Source organism: Erinaceus europaeus, chromosome 1 (genome assembly GCF_950295315.1).
Source record: "Erinaceus europaeus chromosome 1, mEriEur2.1, whole genome shotgun sequence".
NCBI classification, from domain to species: domain Eukaryota; kingdom Metazoa; phylum Chordata; class Mammalia; order Eulipotyphla; family Erinaceidae; genus Erinaceus; species Erinaceus europaeus.
The window spans coordinates 164528798-164549987 of record NC_080162.1 but is presented as its reverse complement, the minus strand read 5'-3'; the positions used below and the strand labels follow the sequence as shown (position 1 = coordinate 164549987).

Below are 21190 nucleotides of genomic sequence, written 5' to 3'. Positions count from 1 at the left end.
GAAATTAAAGGATAATAAAATATAATCCAAATGGTGCTAGTAAGAGAGAAAAATAAACAAAAATTGATTGTATAGATATAAAGTAAATGTCAAGAGTCATACTTACTCATATCAGTAATCACACAAATGCAGTGACCTAATAGTCAGAAAGGCAGAGATTGTAACATTGGACTAATACATCAACATCCAACTATATACCCTATACAACAGACCCACTTTAAATATATGAATAGGTTAAAAATAAAACATATTAAACACATATGGTCAATTATTGAAGTAATTTAGGACAAATAGCTGGGAAATAAGAATACACAATAAAAGCACAATAGTAATTTAAAAATGTACATGGATTTCCTTTAACATGGTTGTTTCCTTTAGTGCTGCCTAGAAATAAGGCAGCAATAACTAAAGCAATTATCAAAAACCCACAATGATGTAGTCCTAAGGGGTGAATTTCTAGCCCTACTCTGCTGTCATCTTTAAGTCTTCTTAAATCATAATAGTTAGGGTTATTTTACTTAACTGTTAATTAATTATTGAACAGGAATGAAAAAAGTCTCTTACTAATGCTCAGTGACACCTTCCTTCCTTCCTTCCTTCCTTCCTTCCTTCCTTCCTTCCTTCTTTCCTTTTCTCTTCTTTCACTCTTCCCCTACTTTCATTATCTCCCCCCCCCATGTTTTGGAAAACACCTATAATTTTTTAAAACATGCATTTTTTTTTAAAGTTCACTTTACTGGGGGAAGTAATTTACAAGACAGTTGTCACACAATTACACCCCAATCCATTTTGTTAAAACATGCATTTTTTTTTAGGGAGCAGAGTTTATATTATACATGCTCTATTTAATTTTCTCTCATGTTGACATTTTCTTTTTTTTAATTTATTTTTTTATTTAAGAAAGGATAAATTAACAAAACCATAGGATAGGAGGGGTACAACTCCACACAAGTCCCACCACCCAATCTCCATGTCCCATCCCCTCCCCTGATAGCTTTCCCATTCTCTGTCTGTCTGGGAGCATGGACCCAGGGTCATTGTGGGTTGCAGAAGGTGGAAGGTCTGGCTTCTGTAATTGCTTCCCTGCTGAACATGGGCATTGACTGGTCAATCCATGCTCCCAGTCTGCCTCTCTCTTTCCCTAGTAGGGTGGGTCTCTGGGGAAGCAGAGCTCCAGGATGCATTGGTGGGGTCTTCAGTCCAGGGAAGCCTGGCCGGCGTCCTGATGGCATCTGGAACCTGATGGCTGAAAAGAGAGTTAACATACAAAGCCAAACAAATTGTTGAGCAATCATGGACCCAAAGGTTGGAATAGTGGTGAGCAAATGTTGGGGAGTACTCACTGCAAACTAGTGTACTTCTGCTTTTAGGTATATATTTTGCCCTAGTTTATGGATATGTGTGAACATATGCTCTCTCTCACAGAACCTGGTCTATATCTAGGTTTTGGGACTTTGTTAGAAAGTGAACCACCTGGGATGGAATTAGAGAATACTATGAAAGGAAAGGTCTCACCCGAGTAATGAAGCTGAAGGGAAGTCTCTGGACACAGTCTGAGAAGTATGTTGAGGTGGCAATCATTGTGTTGATTAGGTTGTGACTGGCTGATGCAATATTATTTGATATGAATTGGGAGAGGCATGCGGGAAAGTGGGCCCTATCCTAAGGTTCCAGGACTGGGGGAAATATAGGCTCTATAGTGGAGATGTGAGGTTCCTGCTGTCTTAGGGTTCAAGAAGACAATGGATAGTTAATGTTATCACACTATTTGGTAATTGGGTTAACTTTGAAAAGTCCTTTTATTAGGGTTTGCTTTATAGTACCCAGTATCTTGTATATAGCTGTGCCACTGGCTGCTTCTGATCTACTTGGTCTAGGCTTTTGAGAGAGTCCACATATCAAATACATAGCCTATATATTAAAAAGACTCAGTCTGTGTTTTAAAAACTTCGAGACATACAATTAATTTTCCCCCTCTCATATTAATTAACTAGTGATTTATATGACTACACTTTACTAGGGGTGTACATAAACACCATTCCCACCACCAAAAGACTGTGTCGCATACCACCCACCCGCCCCCACCCCCCACCAGCCCAGGAAGCCGCATGCCTACCCCTCACCACAGGGTTTTTACTTTGGTGCCCTATTTAAAACATGCATTTTTTAAAAGTTCGCTTTACTGGGGGAAGTAATTTACAAGACAGTTGTCACACAATTACACCCCAATCCATTTTGTTAGTTATTTAACACAGTCTACAAAAATTGAGGATTTCAGGGTTATAATTTTAGAACTATACAAGATCAGTATAAATCACCACATCCTCTACAAAGTTCTGTACCTCCTACCCCTTTCCACCATAGTTTTCATGAAATTGAGTTACCACTCATTTTACCATCAAAGGAGATGAGATTGTAGCATTTGGAACAAATGGATGGATCTGGAGGTGATTATACTCAATTTAGTCAAGATGTAAAGGACCGCTACCTGATGATTTTGCTCATATGTGAAATAGATATGAGTAAAACAAATGGATATAAAATATATATAAATGTAAATATGATTATTTTTCATAGGTATTGTCTTCTTTATTTTATTTCAAATTTATTTTTATGAGAGGGAGAGGGAGAGAGAGAGAGGGAGAGGGAGAGGGAGAGAGAGACTGACTAGAGCACTGCTCAGCTATGGTTTATGTTGGTGCTGAGGATTGAACCTGGGATCTCAGAGCCTCAGGCATGAAAGTTTTTGCATAACCATTAGGTTGTTTTCTCAGCCCCATTTTTTTTAACTTTATCTTGTATTAATCCTTATTATAGGTTAAAATAAGACCCAAGCAATAAAGAATCAGAAGAAAGAACCTGGTGAGGAAACAATCTGGAAAAATTGCCATTTAATCCAAAGAAAGCACATTAACCAGCTTTTTGTTTGCTCTACAATGCTGGTTAAGTTGTCATGAGTAAAGTATTCATTGCACTTTTTAGGACTATATAATTGGCACTAACATTTAAATATAATGTATTTCTGGAATGAAGGCCACTACAAAAATACAGAACTTTTGTTCAGGATGTATAGTGGGTTGAATACCAGTTTACAAACTTGAGTTCCCTAATTCAATCCCAGGTATTGCATATGCTAGAACTATGTACTTGTGTTCTTCCTTTCCCTCCCCTTCCCTCCTGCCCCTCACTCTATCCCCCTCTTCCTTCTCCTCCTCCCCCTCTCCCTTTCTGTTCCCCTCAGCTTTCTCCCCCTCTCCCTTTCTATCCCCTTCTATCCTCTCCCTTTCTATCCCCTTCTATCCTCTCCCTTTCTATCCTCCTCCCCCTCTCCCCTTCTATCCCCCTCAGCTATCTCCTCCTCTCCCTCACTCTCACTCTTTCTTACTCTCCATCATCTTCCTCATTAACAGGTAATTAGGCCTTTAAAAATGCAGAGTTGGGTCCAGGGGCAGCAGCCAGCAGGCTAAACGCACATGGTGCAAAACTCAAGGGCCAGCATAAGAATCTTAGTTCTGCAGGTTACCCACCTTCAGGGGGGGGTCACTTCACAAATGGTGAAGCAGATCTGCAGGTGTCTATCTTTCTCTCCCCCTCCTCTCTTGTTTCCTCTCTGTCCTATCCAACAACAATGACAGCAGTAATAACAATTACAACAAGGTTAACAAAATGGAAAAAATGGCCTCCAGGAGTAGTGGATTTGTAGTGCATATACTGAACCCCAGCAACAACCCTAGAAGCAATAACAACAAAAAATTCGGAGTTTTGTTTTTTCGAGGTGCGGGGAGGGGGGGAGATACTAAATGAACTCCTGAAGATGAAACTGAATGCTTATACGACACTGTAATTAGTGTAAACATTGAGTGTCAACAAATCCTGGCTCAATATTTTGGTAAAAATATTCTAGTAGTTAGAATGTCTGGAAGGTCAAATGAGATTTTTTCCCCCTATTTTCCTGTTAATTGCAGTCATTGTAAAAATCAAAACAGAGCTTAGATTCAGGGTCATGTAAGCCCACATAAAACATAGAATACATTAGGAAATAGTACCTACATCAGAAGAATAAGTGAAAACCTCTCATTATGTATGCACACATCTCTACTCCAGTTTTGTGATTTAGCAGTACACAGCTTTAGTTTTGACTTCAGCTTTCTTTTTCATGTGGGAAACCTTCAGAATGCCCTATGATTAGAAATGCCAATGATCAACTTTCCAAGTTGATGCCCTTCAAGGTTTATGATATAATTTCAAGTGTAACCTGGATAAAAATTAGTCTTTTGGCCTCCATGTAGGTTGTATTTAAAGAAGCATGAAGCCACAATCATAAGTAATGTGAGGGGAGTTTCAATCTCTACTAGTGCCTCTCAAAATACAACTGATAGCCCTCACGAAATTTCTCTTTTTAAAATTATCTTTATTTATTTATTGTGTAGATACAGCCAGAAATTGAGAGGAAGGGGGAGATGGAGAGAAAGAGAGACACCTGCAGCCCTGCTTCACCACTCAAGAAGCTTTATCCTTGCGGGCGAGGACCTGGGGCTTGAACCCTGCTCCTTGAGCATTGTAACATATGCGCTCAACCAGGTGCACCACTGCCTGGTCCCCCTCACAAAATTTCTCAACAGTATCTTTTCACCTGGTGTGATTCCCTCATTTATCCTAATTACTCAAGAGGTATACATGCTAGTACTGTAAATTCTGAAACCATGAGTCTGTGTCTATAAGGTTTCCTATCTGTTGTGTCTCCTCCATTTCTCCTTCACTTACTATCTATTCTTTACCCTCTCTGTTTTCCAGATTATATAGTAGAAGGTAACAATGCTTTAGTGATAGTAGTTAGAATGTTCATTAGGTTGTGAGAGAATGGGGGAGAAGCTGAACAAGAAACAATCTTGTCTTACTTTTCCTGCAGACATTTTTAACTTTCTCCTCTTATTTTCCATATCTTTAAGAGTACTGGGCTGAGGGCTGGCAACTTAGCTCACCTGGATAGTGTGTCTGTTTTGTCATGCATGTGGCCCAGGTTTGAGCCCAGCCTCCACTACTTTGTTATTGTGGGGTGGGTCTCTCTCTCTCTGGAAAAAAAAAAAAGTCAGTCTGGAGTGGTGAGGTCTGACCACAAAGGGGGAAAAAAAGTAGCACAGGGCTCAGATAGATAAAATGATTGTTGGTAATTTCAGGAGTAGGGATGATTCAGGTTAATATTTATTAAGTAACTCTTATGTCTGCAGAACCTTATATCGTATTGGAAAGTTACATGAATAATCCTTATTCAAAAGGAATTTGCTGTCTCATGCACCAGACTGGATAAAAATCAGATGAAGCAGATTTCAATGAAGAGAACCAATAGACAGAGTAAATAACTATAACTGGACAACCATAAATAGCCTTAGGGTTACTTGGATGTTGGGTGTATGTCAAGAAAAGAACTAGAACAGCCAGAGAACATTTTATGAATGAAGTAAGCTTTGAGTACATGTTTAGATGAGGCAGAAGTTCAGAGGTAAAGAGCAAGTAGTATATATTGTCAAAGGAATGTGCTGCATGTACTTATCTGGAACAGAGGTTCAGAAAAAGTGGGGAGACTTCCACATGAGAATGCAACCCTTCCTCTAAGATGTCATATACTTACTGTGTGACTTGATAATTAATGCGTCATTATTATTGCCTCATGTGAGTTAAGTATTTTCTGTTTCATTTAGTAAATAATAACTTCTAGAAATGGTAACACTATCAGTCCTCCCACCACATACTCACAGCACTTGACACTGTGTCTAAAAAAATTGTGGTGGCTGCGTAGATACTTGCTGCATTAGATGAAGTTGATGAGAAGCTAGTCAAAGGTAGTTGGGAGTGGAGAAGAGTCACATCCTGTGGTAATGAGTTTACCTCTGATACTGGAGATAATTGGAAGACCTAACAAGTATGTGATGCAATCAGAATGATATTTTCAGAAGGAAGAATTTTTCTAACATCCCACATGGGAAGATCATATGTGTATTTTATTTTTTTTATTTTGCTTTATTTATTTATTGGGTAGAGAGAGAGAGAGAGAAATCCAGAGGTGGGAAATAGAGAGGGAGAGAGACAGAGAGACACCTGCAGCCCTGTTTCACCATTCATGAAGCATCCTGCCCCTCCAGTTGGGGACCAGGGACTTGAACCTAGGTCCTTATGCTCTGTAATGTGAGCACTTAACCAGGTTTGCCACTGCCTGGCTCCCATATGTGTATTTTCTATTTGTATAGGCGTTGCCTAGATATTGTGAAGTGCTACCTCATAAAGATGATGTGTAGAACTGAACTTTAAGTTAACTGTAGACATCACAAAACTTTTTAATCAATACATTTATTTGCCTTGAATTTTATGGGCTGGATCAAAACACTCAGATAATCCTATGTATGTGTGTGAGTAAGTGTCGTTTTAAAGGAGTTTTGCTGTTGCTGGGCTCAAGTGGGAATGACACTGAGCTCTGGAGTGAGATTTTGGCAAGTTGTAAGTGATGTATAAACACATGAAATTGGAAAAGAAATCTGGAACTGAAATTCCAAGTTGCTACTTTACAAAAAGTTGTTTAGGAAACTTTTATTCTAACTTCTAGAGGCTTTAGATTTTCTATCAAAAGAATTTATCAGCCTAATTTTTCCTCCTTCCTTAGGAGGTTTTGAAACAATTTCTGGCACTAACAAATTTAAATACTTTAATACAAATTTCATCTTTAGTTCTAAGTCATTTTCATCTGAATGATTTATGACTAGCATTTAACACAAAGACTTAGAATTACATAAATAATATCTGTTGATTGGTGATTTACACTGTGCTTTCATTCATTTTTCTTGCATTGTTAGTGTAGATTTAAACTCATGGCCTGTATGTTTTAAATTATATTTAATGCTTATTTTGATTGTAAATAAAATGTATACTTAATACACACACACACACACACACACACACATATATGGCTGCAGAATTTGTTTTTAGGTTGTGTCAAATATGTGAAATAAAGCTTAAAAATATTTGTGTGTGTGTGTGTGTGAAGGGAAATTCTACATTATATATATATGATTTATGGGGCCGGGCCAGAAACCAGGAATAGTTCCCACTGGTAGAGTACATATCTTACCAAATGTAAGGTCCTAGATTCAAGGCCCAGCACCACCTGGGGTCACCATAGATGTCCAGGGAACTCTATGGATGCTGGAATGGTGCATACTATGATTCTCTGTCCCTGTCTTTGATCTTTTTGTCTTTATAAATAGAATAATGAAAGGAGCAAGAGTTGGAATAGGAATATCATACATATATAGCTCCTAAATTTAATCCCTAGTACTGAATTAAATAAAGTGGATTTACTTATGTAGTGAATCTAATAGCAAGAAATCTAATCTGGCTTAAATGCAACTACTCACTCAACAGATTCCCAAACCTTAACTACTGAATTATTTTCTTTTTATTTATTATTGGATAGAGACAAAGAGAAATTGAGAGGAAATGGGGTGATAGGGAGGGAGAGAGACAAAGAGACACCTACAGCTCTGCTTCACCACTCTGGAAGATTTCTCCTCGTAGGTGGGGACCAGGAGCTTCAACCCGGGTCCTTGAACACTGTAATCTATGCACTTAACCAGGTGCACTACTGCCTGGCCCCAACTATTGAATTTTTGCAATTTTAACAGAATGTAAACAATTGAAAAAATGCAAAGCAAGTTCTGTTCTGTACATACATTAATAAAATACATATATTTGTGGCTATGCTACGTGTTTAGGATTCATTGGCTTTAAAAGGAAAGATGTTTTTGCTTACCAAAACAATGGTAAACCAGTGAAGTCGTCTTGAGAAACCTGAGACAGTAGCTCTTCACCTTAATTTAAAAACAGTGGCAAGGGGGGCAGGTGGTGGTGCACCCTGTAGAGTACACACAGCTCTCATTTATAAGGACCCAGGTTCAGTCCCTAGTCCTCATGTGCTGGGAAGGGGGGTGGCTTTATGAGCAGTGAAGCAGTGCTGCAGTTATTTGTTTCCCTCTATCTCCCCATTTCCTCTCAGTTTCTCTTTGCATATGCCAGAAAGAAAGAAAGAAAGAAAGAAAGAAAGAAAGAAAGAAAGAAAGAGATGAAACGAAGGAACAAGAAAGGGAAAGTCACCAGGAGCAGGTACCAAGCTCCAGTAATAATCTTTGTAGAAGGAAAATAAATAAATAAATGATAATAAAAATAACAATGGGAAAAACTAGAGAAGACCTTGGATGTAGTTAAAAATCTAAGTACTTTATTATTCTGAAAGTTTCCAGAGGTCAGATTTCTACTCTTTGAACAATTAGATACATACTAGTCTACAACATTATATATATGAAACTAAGTGGACAATTATAGAGACAGGGAAGACATCTATACCCAGATATTTATTCAATGTGATGCTTATTTTCTTAGCCCCTGTGATGAAATTTCATTTTATTTATGAGAGCTGGATATTTTGTTTGCAGGCTGCGCAGTGACTGAATAGTTCTTTATGAATGAATATTTCATTTTTCAGGGAAAAAAGATTAAGACATTTAACAATGTCCTTTGATATTTTTAAATTTTGAACTGACAGTCTGATATATTGAGAATATATACTTCCCAATGAAGTAAGTCTGAGTGTCTGGACATATTTTGTAAAACCAACACTTAAGGCAGTTTTATATTTCTGCATAGCTTGTAGGGAGAGACTAGACTAGCTGAATGCTTCCTGCTTTTATTAGCATAACCCAGCCCACTTCCAACACACGCCCAGAACTACCTCATTAGCCATTGGGACTGGAGCCAAAAACATAAGACTAGAGTGAATATAAGGGGAATTACTGGCGAGAGAACTCTAGACCAACTTAACACTGAGCCCATTCCTTCTCCAAGATCAGAAAAACCATTATATTCACAGGAAACATTTCTCCATCTTACTCAGATAAAAATTCAAGGTTTTAATCTCCTTTAACTAGATTAATTAGCTGTACACTAATGAGACAATAAAACAAGCTGCATATATTTTAGTGCTTCTGTTAATGTCTCCTTTCTCCCTCTGTCTTACTCCTTTTTTTCCTTTTCTTTCTTTCTTTCTTTTTTTTTTCTGGATAGCTTTGACATTGTAAACCACAGACAAATTGGAGCCTGGCACTGAAGGAGGTGTTCTGCAAGGACTACTTTTTTTTTTTTTTTTTCTGTCTAAAGAAGTTTACTTTTGCAAGAGGGAATCTGAAAAATGACAGGGGCAAAAAGGAAAAAGAAAAGTGTGTTCTGGAGCAAGATGCACACTCCCCGTTGTGAAGACATTAAGCAGTGGTGTAGAAGGAGACTACCTATTTTGGAATGGGCACCAAATTACAGTCTGAAGGAAAACTTGCTTCCAGACACCGTGTCTGGGATAATGTTAGCAGTTCAACAGGTAACACAAGGTAATGTACTGCATTTGATTTTTCCTGCTTTATGAAGAATAGATGCCATTTAGTTTTCTTAGAAGAGTAATGTGACTAAAGATTGGCAATACAATAAATGAAACTTATTTAATTAGCTTTGGACTAATAAGTACAATTAATTAATATGTGTATATAAATGTTTTCTTAGGTCTCTCTTTCTCCTTCTCTCTCCTTTCTGTTAGGTACTCAGTTTTTTGAACAGGACTACATATTTGCAATGTCAAAAGATCAGTAATTATGAGAACTTTAAATAGCTTGATCTTGCTGATACAATTTCCCACTTTCACTGAATCTAGCTGTCAAATATATCTTGGCTTGAACACATTGTTTGCAACTCAAATTAGCAAACAATTACCTGTTGAAACCTTTAAAGTTGCTATAAGCAAGGAACAGACCTTTCTGTACATAAAGGAGGCTCTTTGCCAAGATCATTACTGGCAAAGAGATTCCTGCATGTCCTTAAAGTTTATATAGTGTATTGTGCATGCTGATTTAACTCTGTATTACATTACATATTGTATCTATTTCTCAATACGAAATTTAAATTGGCGAGAAGCTTGGCTTTAACTTTCCCAAGGCAGGTTTAAAATTATATTCTAGATTTGGATTGGTGCTTTTCTTAGTTAAAGCTTTTCCTCAACTCTTTCTCTCTCTTCAAGGTTTTTTTTTTTTTTTTTTTTTTTTTAATAATAATCCAGGTTGTACTTAGCTACTTGTAACAAGGAAAGAAACTGATTTTTCAGTCTTGAGAATTTGGGTTCCTTTACTTGGCTGTGACTTGGTAGGTTTATATTTCCTTACAGTTACACTGCCTCCTTGGCTTGACATATTATTTGTACTGTTAAATTATAAGCACTTTTAAAATTGAATTATTCTGTAGCTAGAACAAACTGGTTTATGTATTTGTGTTTTAAGTTTCTGATTAGGAACATCTGCACTGGTGACTTTGTTTTAAGATCCACAAAACTATTCTATTTTATTAGACTTCATTTCTCTTGCATTACATTTTTAATGACTATTTTTCCAGTAGTATAGCATATAAATATATATATTGTTTTGACTTTAAAATTTTTTTATATTTATTTATTTTCCCTTTTGTTGCCCTTGTTTTTCATTGTTGTTGTAGTTATTACTGTTGTTGTTATTGTACAGGATGGAGAGAAACTTAGAGAGGAGGGGAAGACAGAGAGGGGAGAGAAAGATAGACACATGCAGACCTGTTTCACTGCCTGTAAAGGGACTGCCTTACAGGTGGGGATCCTGGGGCTCAAACTGGGATCCTTAAGCTGGTCCTTGCTCTTTGTGCCACTTGCACTAGTGCCCGGCTCCCAGCATATAAATATTTTATAAAACACAAAGTAAATAACAGGTTAGGGTATTTTCAGCTTTGCTTTTATTTTGTCTTAAATACCAAATGAAGCAGTACCCCACACTTTGAAACTGATGTGTGTTTTCAGATTATTTCAGTTTATCTAATAAATTTTTCCATGCTTTAAGTCAACGTGAAATGAAACACTGATATATGTTTCAAATAATTATTTGTGTTTGTAAATTATCAAGTTGAAATATTTGGAGCAATGACAAAAGATGACTGTGATACAACACAGTTGTGTTGTGTAAGTCTTTGGTCGTCAATCATATGGCTTTTATTTGGATGTAGCTTTTGAGGAATTTTGTTTTATGAGTTCTGTTTTTCATTGACCATGATGAACAAATTGGTCAGCACCCTTCTCCCTCCACACTACCGCCACCACCTCCCATTGATGAGAAATAGGAAGTTTCCTTCCTGTTTCTTTGTACTTTGGATTTCTTTGCATCTTGAAAAGTTATGGATTTGAGTGTTGTTTATTTATTATTTTTATTTATTCTTTTGTTGCCCTTGTTGTTTTATTGTTTTTATTAGTTATTGTTGTTGTCGTTGTTGGATAAGACAGAGAGAAATGGAGAGAGGAGGGGAAGACAGAGAGAAGAGAAAGACAGACACCTGCAGACCTGCTTCACTGCCTGTGAAATGACTCCCCTGCAGGTGGGGGTGGGGTGGGGCTCGAACCAGGATCCTTACACAGGTCCTTGCACTTTGTGCCAAGCAGGCTTAACCCTCTGGGCTACCACCCAACTCCCTGTTTGTTTGTTTGTTTGTTTAGTTAGTTAGTTAGTTTTACCAGAGTATTGCTCAGCTCTGGTTTATGGTGGTGCCAGGAATTGCTCCTGGGTCCTCACATACCTCAGGCATGTGCTACTTTGTTATCTTCCTCACCTGGCTCCCTCCTCTCTCCATTCTCTCCACTTTCTCTCCTCCCCTTTCTCTCCTCCCCTTCTCCCCTCCTCTTTCTCCCCCTTTCTCCCCTCCCCTTTCTCTTCCCTTTCTCCTCTCCCCTCTCTCCCCTCCCCTCTCTCCCCTCCCCTCTCTCCCCTCCCCTCTCTCCCCTCCCCTTTCTCCACTCCCCTCTCCACTCCTCCCTTTTCCTTCAGCTCTTCTCCCTTCCTTTCCTTTTCCCTCCCTTCTTCTTCCTTTTCTCCCCTTCTTCACCTGTGAAGAAGTAAGAGAGAGGGAGGGAGAGAGGAGAGAGACAGAGAGAGAGAGAGAGAGAGAGAGAGGGGACAGAGAGAGAGAGAGAGAGAATGAGAATACACCATCAAAGCTTCTTTCAGTGTGGTGGCAACCAGGTTAGAACCTGAGTTACGCACATGACAAAGCAGCCCACTACCCAAGTGAACTATTTCTATGGGCCCTGGCTGCTGACTTTCTAGGTAGTTAGTCTATCAGTGATTGTATAAGGCTACACTCATAGAAAAAAACTTAAGTTTTTTTTTTTGTTGTTGCTGATATATGAAAATGCAAATCCTACGAAAATATCTACTCTTTTAAAAAAATTATTAGCAGGGAGTCAGGCGGTAGGGCAGTGGGTTAAGCGCACATGGCACAAAGTGCAAGGACCAGCATAAGGATTCTGGTTTGAGCCCCTGGCTCCCCACCTGCATGGGGTTCCCTTCACAGGCAGTGAAACAGGTCTGCAGGTGTCTGTCTTTCTCTCCCCCTCTGTTTTCCCCTCCTCTCACAATTTCTCTCTGTCTTATCCAACAACAATGACATCAATAACTACAACAACAAAACAACAAGGGCAACAAAAGGAAATAAATATTTAAAAAAATTATTAGTGACTTAATATTGATTTACAAAATTAGCATGGGTATAATTCTGTACCGTTCCTACCATCAGAGTTCTGTATCCCCCTTCCCTCCATTGGAAGCTACAGTAGTTTTCCCAAGGTTGCAGCTATCAGTTGACTATTACTTCTATAACTATCTATGTTTATATACATTTGCCCATTTTTTTCTATGACCTTCCCTTCTCTTCCTTTTAAAGTCACCTACACCTATTACTACTTCCGAATGTCCAGTGTCCTTTCTTTTCCCCTCATCTCTATACAGGTCCTGGTGGAATTGGATTTCAGACCCCTCTGGTTATCTTCCCCTATCATTTCTCCCTTCTGGGAGTATGGGTCAGTATTATTTTTGTGTTACAGAATGTGGGAGTTCTAGTTTTGTTTTGCCATTTAGGCTGCAAGCTCACAGGACAAGAACCTTTTGTTCCTTGTACAAAAATGGCTGCTGTTAACTAAATGTCATCAGTAATGATGATACTGAAAACATAGTGAAGTTATTCCTGTTTCCTAGATACTTCTCACCAGTCAGGTACCATTTGACCTGCTGGGAAATGCTAGGGAGAAAAAGACTCAATTCATTAAAGACACACAGGGCTGGAGAGATAGCATAATAGTTATGCAAAAGACTCTCATGCGTGAGATTCTGAGATAACAGGTTCAATCCCCAGCACCACCATAAGCCAGAGTTTAGCAGTGTTCTGATCTCTCTCTGTGTATCTCTATATATCTCTTTCATTAAAATAAATAAAATACTTAAACAGAATGTGGGAGTTCTAACTTTGATAATTGTTTCTCCTCTGGATATGGGTGTTGGCAGGTCAATCCATACCCGCAACCTGTTTCTTTTTCTAGTAGGCTAGGGCTCTGGTGAGGTGATGTTCCAGGACACATTGGTGTGTTTGTCTGCCCAGGGAAGTCATAAAATACCTAGACTTAAAAAAAAAAATCTTGCAGGCATTCTTGTAGTTCATCACCTTAAATAAACTTAGCACTTTAGTGCTTATTCATTATGAAGAAGTAAGTGTAAAGTATCATAAGCTACTACCTGTAGCTTATGATAAGGGGAATTGTGTTAAACCCCTTGTACATTCCAACAAGTCCCAAAAGACAGTAGTCTCATCTTCACATTACCTATGGGAAAACCATGTAAGTAATTTTTTTCTTGGGCCTCATACCTGGTAAGTGGTTAAGTAAGGACTTGATTCCAAAGCCACCACTCTTTTTTTAAAACAATTTTTATTTAAGAAAGGATTAATGAACAAAAACATAAGGTAGGAGGGGTACAACTCCACACAATTCCCACCACCCAATCTCCATAACCCACCCCCTCCCATGATAGCTTTCCCATTCTCTAGCCCTCTGGGAGCATGGACCCAGGGTCATTGAGGGTTGCAGAAGGTAGAAGGTCTGGCTTCTGTAATTGCTTCCCCGCTGAACATGGGCGTTGACTGGTGGGTCCATACTCCCAGTCTGCCTCTCTCTTTCCCTAATAAGGTGTGTCTCTGGGGAAGCTGAGCTCCAGGACACATTGGTGGGGTCTTCAATCCAGGGAAGCCTGGCCAGCATCCTGGTGGCATCTGGAACCTGGTGATTGAAAAGAGAGTTAACATACGAAGCCAAACAATTTGTTGAGCAATCATGGATCCCAAGCTTGGAATAGTGGAGAGGAAGTGTTAGGGGGGTACTCACTGCAAACTCTAGTGTACTTCTGCTTTCAGGTATATATTTTGCAGTAGTTTATGGATACGTGTGCACATAAGCTCTCTCTCATAGAAACTGGTGTATATCTAGGTTATGGGACTTTGTTAGAAAGTGAACTACCTGAGATGAAATTAGAGTGTACTATAAAAGGAAAGGTCTCACCCGAGTAGTGAAGCTGAAGGGCTGTCATTCCACATGTGAAGTCTCTGGACACAGTCTGAGGTGAAGCATGTTGAGGTGGCAATCGTTGCGTTGGTTAGGTTGTGATCGGCGGATGCAATATTATTTGGTTTGGATTGGGAGATGCATACGGGAAAGTGGGCCCTATCTAAGGGTTCCAGGACTGGGGGAAGTAGTGGAGATGTGAGGTTCCTGCTGTCTTAGGGTTCAAAAAGACAATCGATAGTTAATGTTATCATCACATTATTTGTTAATTGGGTTAACTTTGAAAAGTCCTTTTGTTATGGTTTGCTGTACAGTACCCAGTATCTTGTATATAGCTGTGCTATTGGATGCTTCTAATCTACTTGGTCTAGGCTTTTGAGAGAGTCCGCATATCAAATACACAGCCTATATATTAAAAAGATTCAGTTTGTGTTTTGAGAAACTTTGAGACATACAATTGATTTCCCCCCTCTCATATTAATTAACTACTGATTTATATGTCTACATTTTGCTAGGAGTGTACATAAACACCATTCCCACCACCAAAGGACTGTGACCCATCCCTCCCACCCACTCCCACCCCCCACTGTCCCATGAAGCTGCATGTCTACCCCTCACCACTGGGTTTTTACTTTGATGCCCTACTTACAATTTGATCAGGTCCTGCTTTTAGTTTCCCTTTCAGATCTTCTTAGTCAACTTCTGTTGATGAGTGGGATCATCCCATACTCATCTTTATCTTTCTGACTTAGTTCATTTAACATAATTCCTTCTAGCTCTGTCCAAGATGGGTCAGAGAAGGTGGGTTCATTGTTCTTGATAGCTGCATAGTATTCCATTGTGTATATATACCACAGCTTTCTCAGCCACTCATCTGTTGTTGGGCACCTGGGTTGCTTCCAGGTTTTAGCTATTATGAATTGTGCTGCTATGAACATAGGAGTACACACCTCTTTTTGGTTGGGTGTTATGGAGCCACCACTCTTAACCTTTTACACTTTTTACTCTACACTACCAAGATGACTAGATTTTCTCATAATGATAATGCTATTAGTAACAGAAGACAGAAATTTTTTAATGTTTCCCCCTCCAAATTTTATTTAGATTTCCTCTCTGCCGTATTTAGATTCACAGATAAAGTGACAAAGGAAATAATAACATGAAAATGTATTGCTTGGGAGACGTTTAATGTCTTCTATTTGTTTGAATACAGTATTGGTGATCATTATTGGTTCCACTGGATTAGGAAATTTTGAAGAAAGAAGGTCTACCTTTTCCTCTGTCATCATGATATAGATAAGAGAAAAAAAACACTTGTTTTTACTCTATTGTTTTCTGAAGCAGTTTTTCAGATATTAAGAACAGCTGAATTCAATATGTCTTATGTATAAATATAAGTTATATGATTTCATGTAGTGGTTTTCAATTCTTCTCTTTCTAGAAATTCTTTTTAGATTAATGTAGTAGAGAGTAACATTTGAATGTTTTCTATTCTTAATGTCAATGACATTTTTCTGTGCAAAAATGCACCATAACTTTTCAGACAACCCAATACATGTAAAATGCAAAAGACCATTTTAAATTACTTTATTTCTCAGTAGGTAAATATAGGGCTTATTGATGATCACACTTGACTTTTCTGAAATATTTTCTGAATTAACTGATTTTTTTTCCCAAAACCCCTTCTTTTCTTCGTTTTTGGAAAATGGTCTTTCATCCCCTCTCTATCTCTCTTGTTTTCATGTGAGTTGCTGCAGGTCTTGCCTCCTTCTCTATCTACTAAACACCAATATCCTGAGCACTCAGATCCTTGCTTTTCTACTCCAAGGATGTGTTAAGCTGTTTTATATCCATGACAAACTATATCACTGTGCTGGTGATACTTCTCATTCATTCTGAGATACACCTATAACATTATGCAAGTCCAAGATCTTCTAAAAGTAATACAGAGGCAATATTTAGTTTCCCCAAACATATTGAATGATACCACCAACCTAGCCAGAATTATAATTATTAATAACAGCATATATTTTCTGAGTCAAATATAAACACTTTTGTAAGGGTACTTGACATACATCTGCACACAAAATAGAAAGATAAGTAGCTTGCTTCAAGTCACAGAGAAAATGAGTGGAGGAGTTAGGATTTGAACACATGTCATTTTGCTCCAGAGACTATTCCTACCCTTTTATTTTAGACTACTCTCATAAAGTCACGAGAATCATTCTTAACTTTTGCTTCTGCCACTCTGTTCTTCTAGCCTGCAATTAGCCACCAGGCTCTGCTGTTTCTACGGTCCAAATATTTTACAATCAAGAGGTCTTACTTCATATGAAGCCCCTTGCTGCTGCTATAGCTCACTGTCTGATCTGTTAAAATCATCATCTGTGGGTCTTCATTCTCTACTCAGACTCCCCCTGAAGGCCATATTCCAGACTGCAGCCAGACTGGTGGTAAAAGTCTGAAAACATACCATTTCTTTCTTCAACAATTTTCAGTGGCCCTCTATTTCCACTAGGATAAAAGTCCAGTTCTTCACAGCGTCCTATTAGATCATTAATCATCTGGGCCCCTTGATAGAAAGGCATACTTAAGAAAATACCTACTCTGAGAATTTCTGCTTCTTCTTCTAGCGTTTGCCCTTCTTCCGTAGCCAGTCAACAGAGACATGTTTTCTTCTCTCCCACTCCCTTTGTACTTTTCACATATCTCCATGATAGGTTTTAACAGCTTGTACTATAATTTTGTTAGTTTTGCTGTGTCAGGGATTAAGCCACCTCCCCAACCTGATACCAAATAAAAAACATGCTTTATTTTTATGGGGGATGGGATGAAACATATTCATTGTGTTCCACCTGTCTCTGTCTTTGGGCTTGAACTTCAACCTCCATGTTGTGCTGAGGACTGAACTCAAGTTGTCAGGAACAGAAGGCATGTATCTACTCACTGAGCCACCTTCTTGACTGTGTGTGTGTGTGTGTGTGTGTGTGTTTACAATTCTCTTTGCGCTTGTTTGTATCCTTTAAAAAGAAAAACAGTGTCTTAGTCTTTACATATCAACTTTATATTACCTGGTACGTATAAGTAGGTTTTCTTTTTTAAAAACTATTTTATTTATTTATTTATTTATTTATTTATTTATTTATGAGAAAGATAGGAGGAGAGAGAGAAAGAACCATACATCACTCTGGTACATGTGCTGCCGGGGACTGAACTCAGGTCCTCATGCTTGAGAGCCCAATGATTTATCCACTGCTCCAGCTCACGGACCACCAAGTAAATTTTCAATAAATGTTTCTTGGGAAAATTAAAAATGATTCAGGTGGTGAGGAGGAGCTGTTGAGTGTTGAACCTTTTTTTTGTCAGATCCCAGGTTTGATTCTCAGCCCTGAAAATGTCAAAGCAGTGCTTTTGACTCTCTCTTTCTCTCTTTCTCTCCCTCCCCCCCCCCCTCTCTCTCTCATGTAAGGCTTAAAAATAAAAAGAGAAAAAAAGATTCAGTTACCAAATCCCCTCATTGTGCAAAAATAACATGCTACCATCCTAGGAAGGAGGTTAAATTAATCATGTTTTCAAAAATAAATGTAGTAAAGATATTGGAAATAACAAATATATAGAGCATGAATATTTAATTTTTTCTAATTCTTTTTGTTTGTCTGGGTACAAGGTAGTAGCATTCCAAAAATTAAAAAAAAATCTGATAAATGATTTGTTTCTTTAAAAAAAGTCTTGAATGCCATCTTATGTATTTAGTTTTGGGAGCAGAGGGGGAAAAATAGAGATAGAGAGATAGAGATAGAGCAAGACCAGAGTGCTGCTAGGGCTTGAACCAGGGGTCTGATGCAATAAACAAATTCAGCCTGCTGAAGCATCCCCTGACTGCAAATATGTGTTTTTTTTTTGTCCCAAACAATGTTATTTTTTTCTCTAGCAAACATTAACAAATATGAATAGTTTATATAAAAATAAAGATGCCTGACTTTTCTTGAAAACAGAAAACACATGGTCATATGGGGGCCCACATTTCCATGTGGTAAAAATCTGCTGGACCTTTAGACCTGCCCCTTTCAACAGAGCATGCACTAAGCATTTTGCCACAGTCCCTGCCACTCACAGATGTATAGCCACCCAGTCTGTTGGTACCCCTGATACCTGCCCCAAACCTGTGAGTGTTTGTTTCCTTTTTCAAGGAATTTTCTAGCATAATTTGTTAAAATGTCTTGAATTCACCTTTGAGTAAAACTTTTATAGAGAGATATATCTAATATTTGGTTCTCTTTGTTATTGTTATTGTTGAGGGTGATGATAATGTTATTGGGGCTTCACTGATTGAAGCTGATTTTTTTTTAATAGAATGAGATAGAAAGATAGATAGATAGATAGATAGATAAAGATAACACAGTACTGAAGCTTCCTCCAGCCCATTGAGGACTGGTTTCAAACCTAGGTCACATAGCAAAACAGCCACACTATGCAGGTGAACTATCTTGCCAGCCCAAGACTTGGTTCCCAATATAATGCCACAGAGTCTTAATTTCTGCCAACCTTGACTATGTATTCTGGTAATCATTTACAAATAATCTTATGGGGCTGACAAAATATCTCACTTGGATAGTGCATCCAACTTGGCTACAGTCAGTACAGGTTCAAGCCCAGCCCCCATAGCACTGGAGGAAACTTTAGTACCATGGTATTTTTCTCTCTTTCTCTCTGTGTCTGTCTCTCTTTCTATATGAAAAAGCCAGCCCGAGTACTGAATTATACCAGCAATGACAAGAAAAATGTATGTTTTTCTGTTATGTATTTTGAAAAAGTATTCAGAGGTGTCAGTGGCTATACCAAATTGTCAGAGGGGTTAATACTCTTTTTGGTAGTAGTGAAAAACAAGTGTGGATGTGCTTATTTCAAAGGAAGAAGGTAAAAGAAACTTCAGACCTGTATTACATTGTATACCAATAGTTTTTAGAAATCATTTGTATATATTTAATATAAAGAATAATCGGGAGCTCTCATCACTAACATCAAGTCAGAGCAATACTAGCTGGCTTCTCGCATAATAACATCTTGTAGGATCTTACTACGCAATGTATTTTGAATATGAACTAACATTATCGAGAATGTCATTGACTCAAAAAATCTCACTCATGTGGTTGGCAAGCTGGAAGTCTGAGATTCTGGTCTAGAATGTTTTCAGTTCACATTCTGACCTAGATGACCACATGGAGGGGAAATAGTTTCTTTGTTCTCAACCTGATAATGCAAGTATTGAGACAGGGTTGAGACCTAAATTGCATGACTTGCTTTATAAGAAGCTAATCCACTAAGGAGGAATATGAGAATGTTTTGCCTTGCATTCCAAGGGATCACCTAGAATTTTTGTTCCCAAACCATAAAAATTGTATGCTGCCATAGACTTGCCTGATGTTTAAACCGCAGAATTTTGGGTCCTAGACAAAAGATGGATGTTCCTTATAATTATGCAGAATGTGTGGCATTACTGGCACCAAAACATATGTGTGGAAGCTGAGCTTCATTGCACTCCTGAGGGCAGCTTAGTGACATGTGGAATAATAAGTGGAAATTCCTGAAGCATAGTGCATTTGCGAAGATTAAAGGCTTGTCTGGGATTTTTTCCTTGCATGGTTTCTGCCTTGAGGATACAAAATTCTAGCATTAGCTACATATCTCTAACTTCACCTCCTTACTCACTATATGCTCTTGTAAGTAACTTTTCTCTACAAACAATGGCAGCTGAATATAGCTAAAAATATACCAAGGACCTGGTAACACTCTACTAGCTTTACCCTTCTCTGGGTTCCTTCACCCACAACCTTCCCTCTTATTATAAATCCTGATTTCATTCATCACTTCTGGTTGCCTTTCCCCCTCCCCCTTAAATGGTGCAGAGAATAACTGCTGACTGTTGAGTGGTCTCCTTGGAACATTTTCTTTATTCCTTATTTTTATGAAATAGAGAGAAAGATAAACAGACATCGAAGAGAGAGCACAGCACAGTTTCATTGTCTGTGAAGCTTACCCAATGGCATCCATGATATTCCCATATTATGTAGGGACTTGAACCTCGTGCATGGAAAGTATATGCTGCTCTACTATTTCCCCATTTATTTTTCTTGCATGTAAGATAATGGTAATTTGTTCTTTATATAATTATGTACTTAGAATAATACAGCCTATAGAATTAAGACTTACAAGAAAGCACCATGACCTTCTTTTTAGGAGTCCAAGAACTTGGCAAGGTTCATAACAAATAGATTGGCAGTGAGTATGGGCATAAAGTGTGTGACCTGTGTAGTAGTAGGCTCTGGTTTAGCCAGCTGGAACCTATCCTGCTTCCTTTTCATTTGTTCACTGATTTGCTTACTCTGTGCATGTGTGTGTGTGAGGAGAGAGAGAGGGAGAGGGAGAGGAGAGGGAGAGGGAGAGGGAGGAGAGGAGAGGGAGAGGGAAGAGAGAGAGAGAGAGAGAGAGAGAGAGAGAGGAGAGAGAGGAGAGAGAGAGAACAATCAAGCAGAGCACTACTCTAGTATATACAGTGCCAGGGATCAAACCTTTACACACATGAATATAGTGTGTTGGTTGTCCTAACGGCTTATTTCAGTAGTTATGCCAAGCATTTTTTTGGGTAATAAACTCATTTTTAAAATTCCATGTGTGTGTATGAGAGAGAGAGAGAGAGAGAGAGAGGAGAAA

The 21190-nt window shown here is 38.4% G+C and overlaps 1 protein-coding gene across 2 annotated transcripts in view; it reads left to right on the top strand.

Annotated features, from left to right (window-relative positions):
* Positions 1–8844: 8844 nt before the first annotated feature.
* SLC26A7 (solute carrier family 26 member 7) overlaps positions 8845–21190 on the top strand; it is a 151182-nt gene continuing 138836 nt past the window's right edge. Inside the window, exons 1-2 of one of the 2 annotated variants that reach the window (XM_016185667.2) lie at positions 8845–8951; positions 9109–9425. In XM_016185667.2, the coding sequence (XP_016041153.1) occupies positions 9233–9425 (193 nt within the window). In that variant the 5' untranslated portion in view covers positions 8845–8951; positions 9109–9232. Of the gene's footprint in view, positions 9426–21190 lie in introns of both variants that reach the window. The other variant, XM_007517362.3, reaches the window with a different exon arrangement.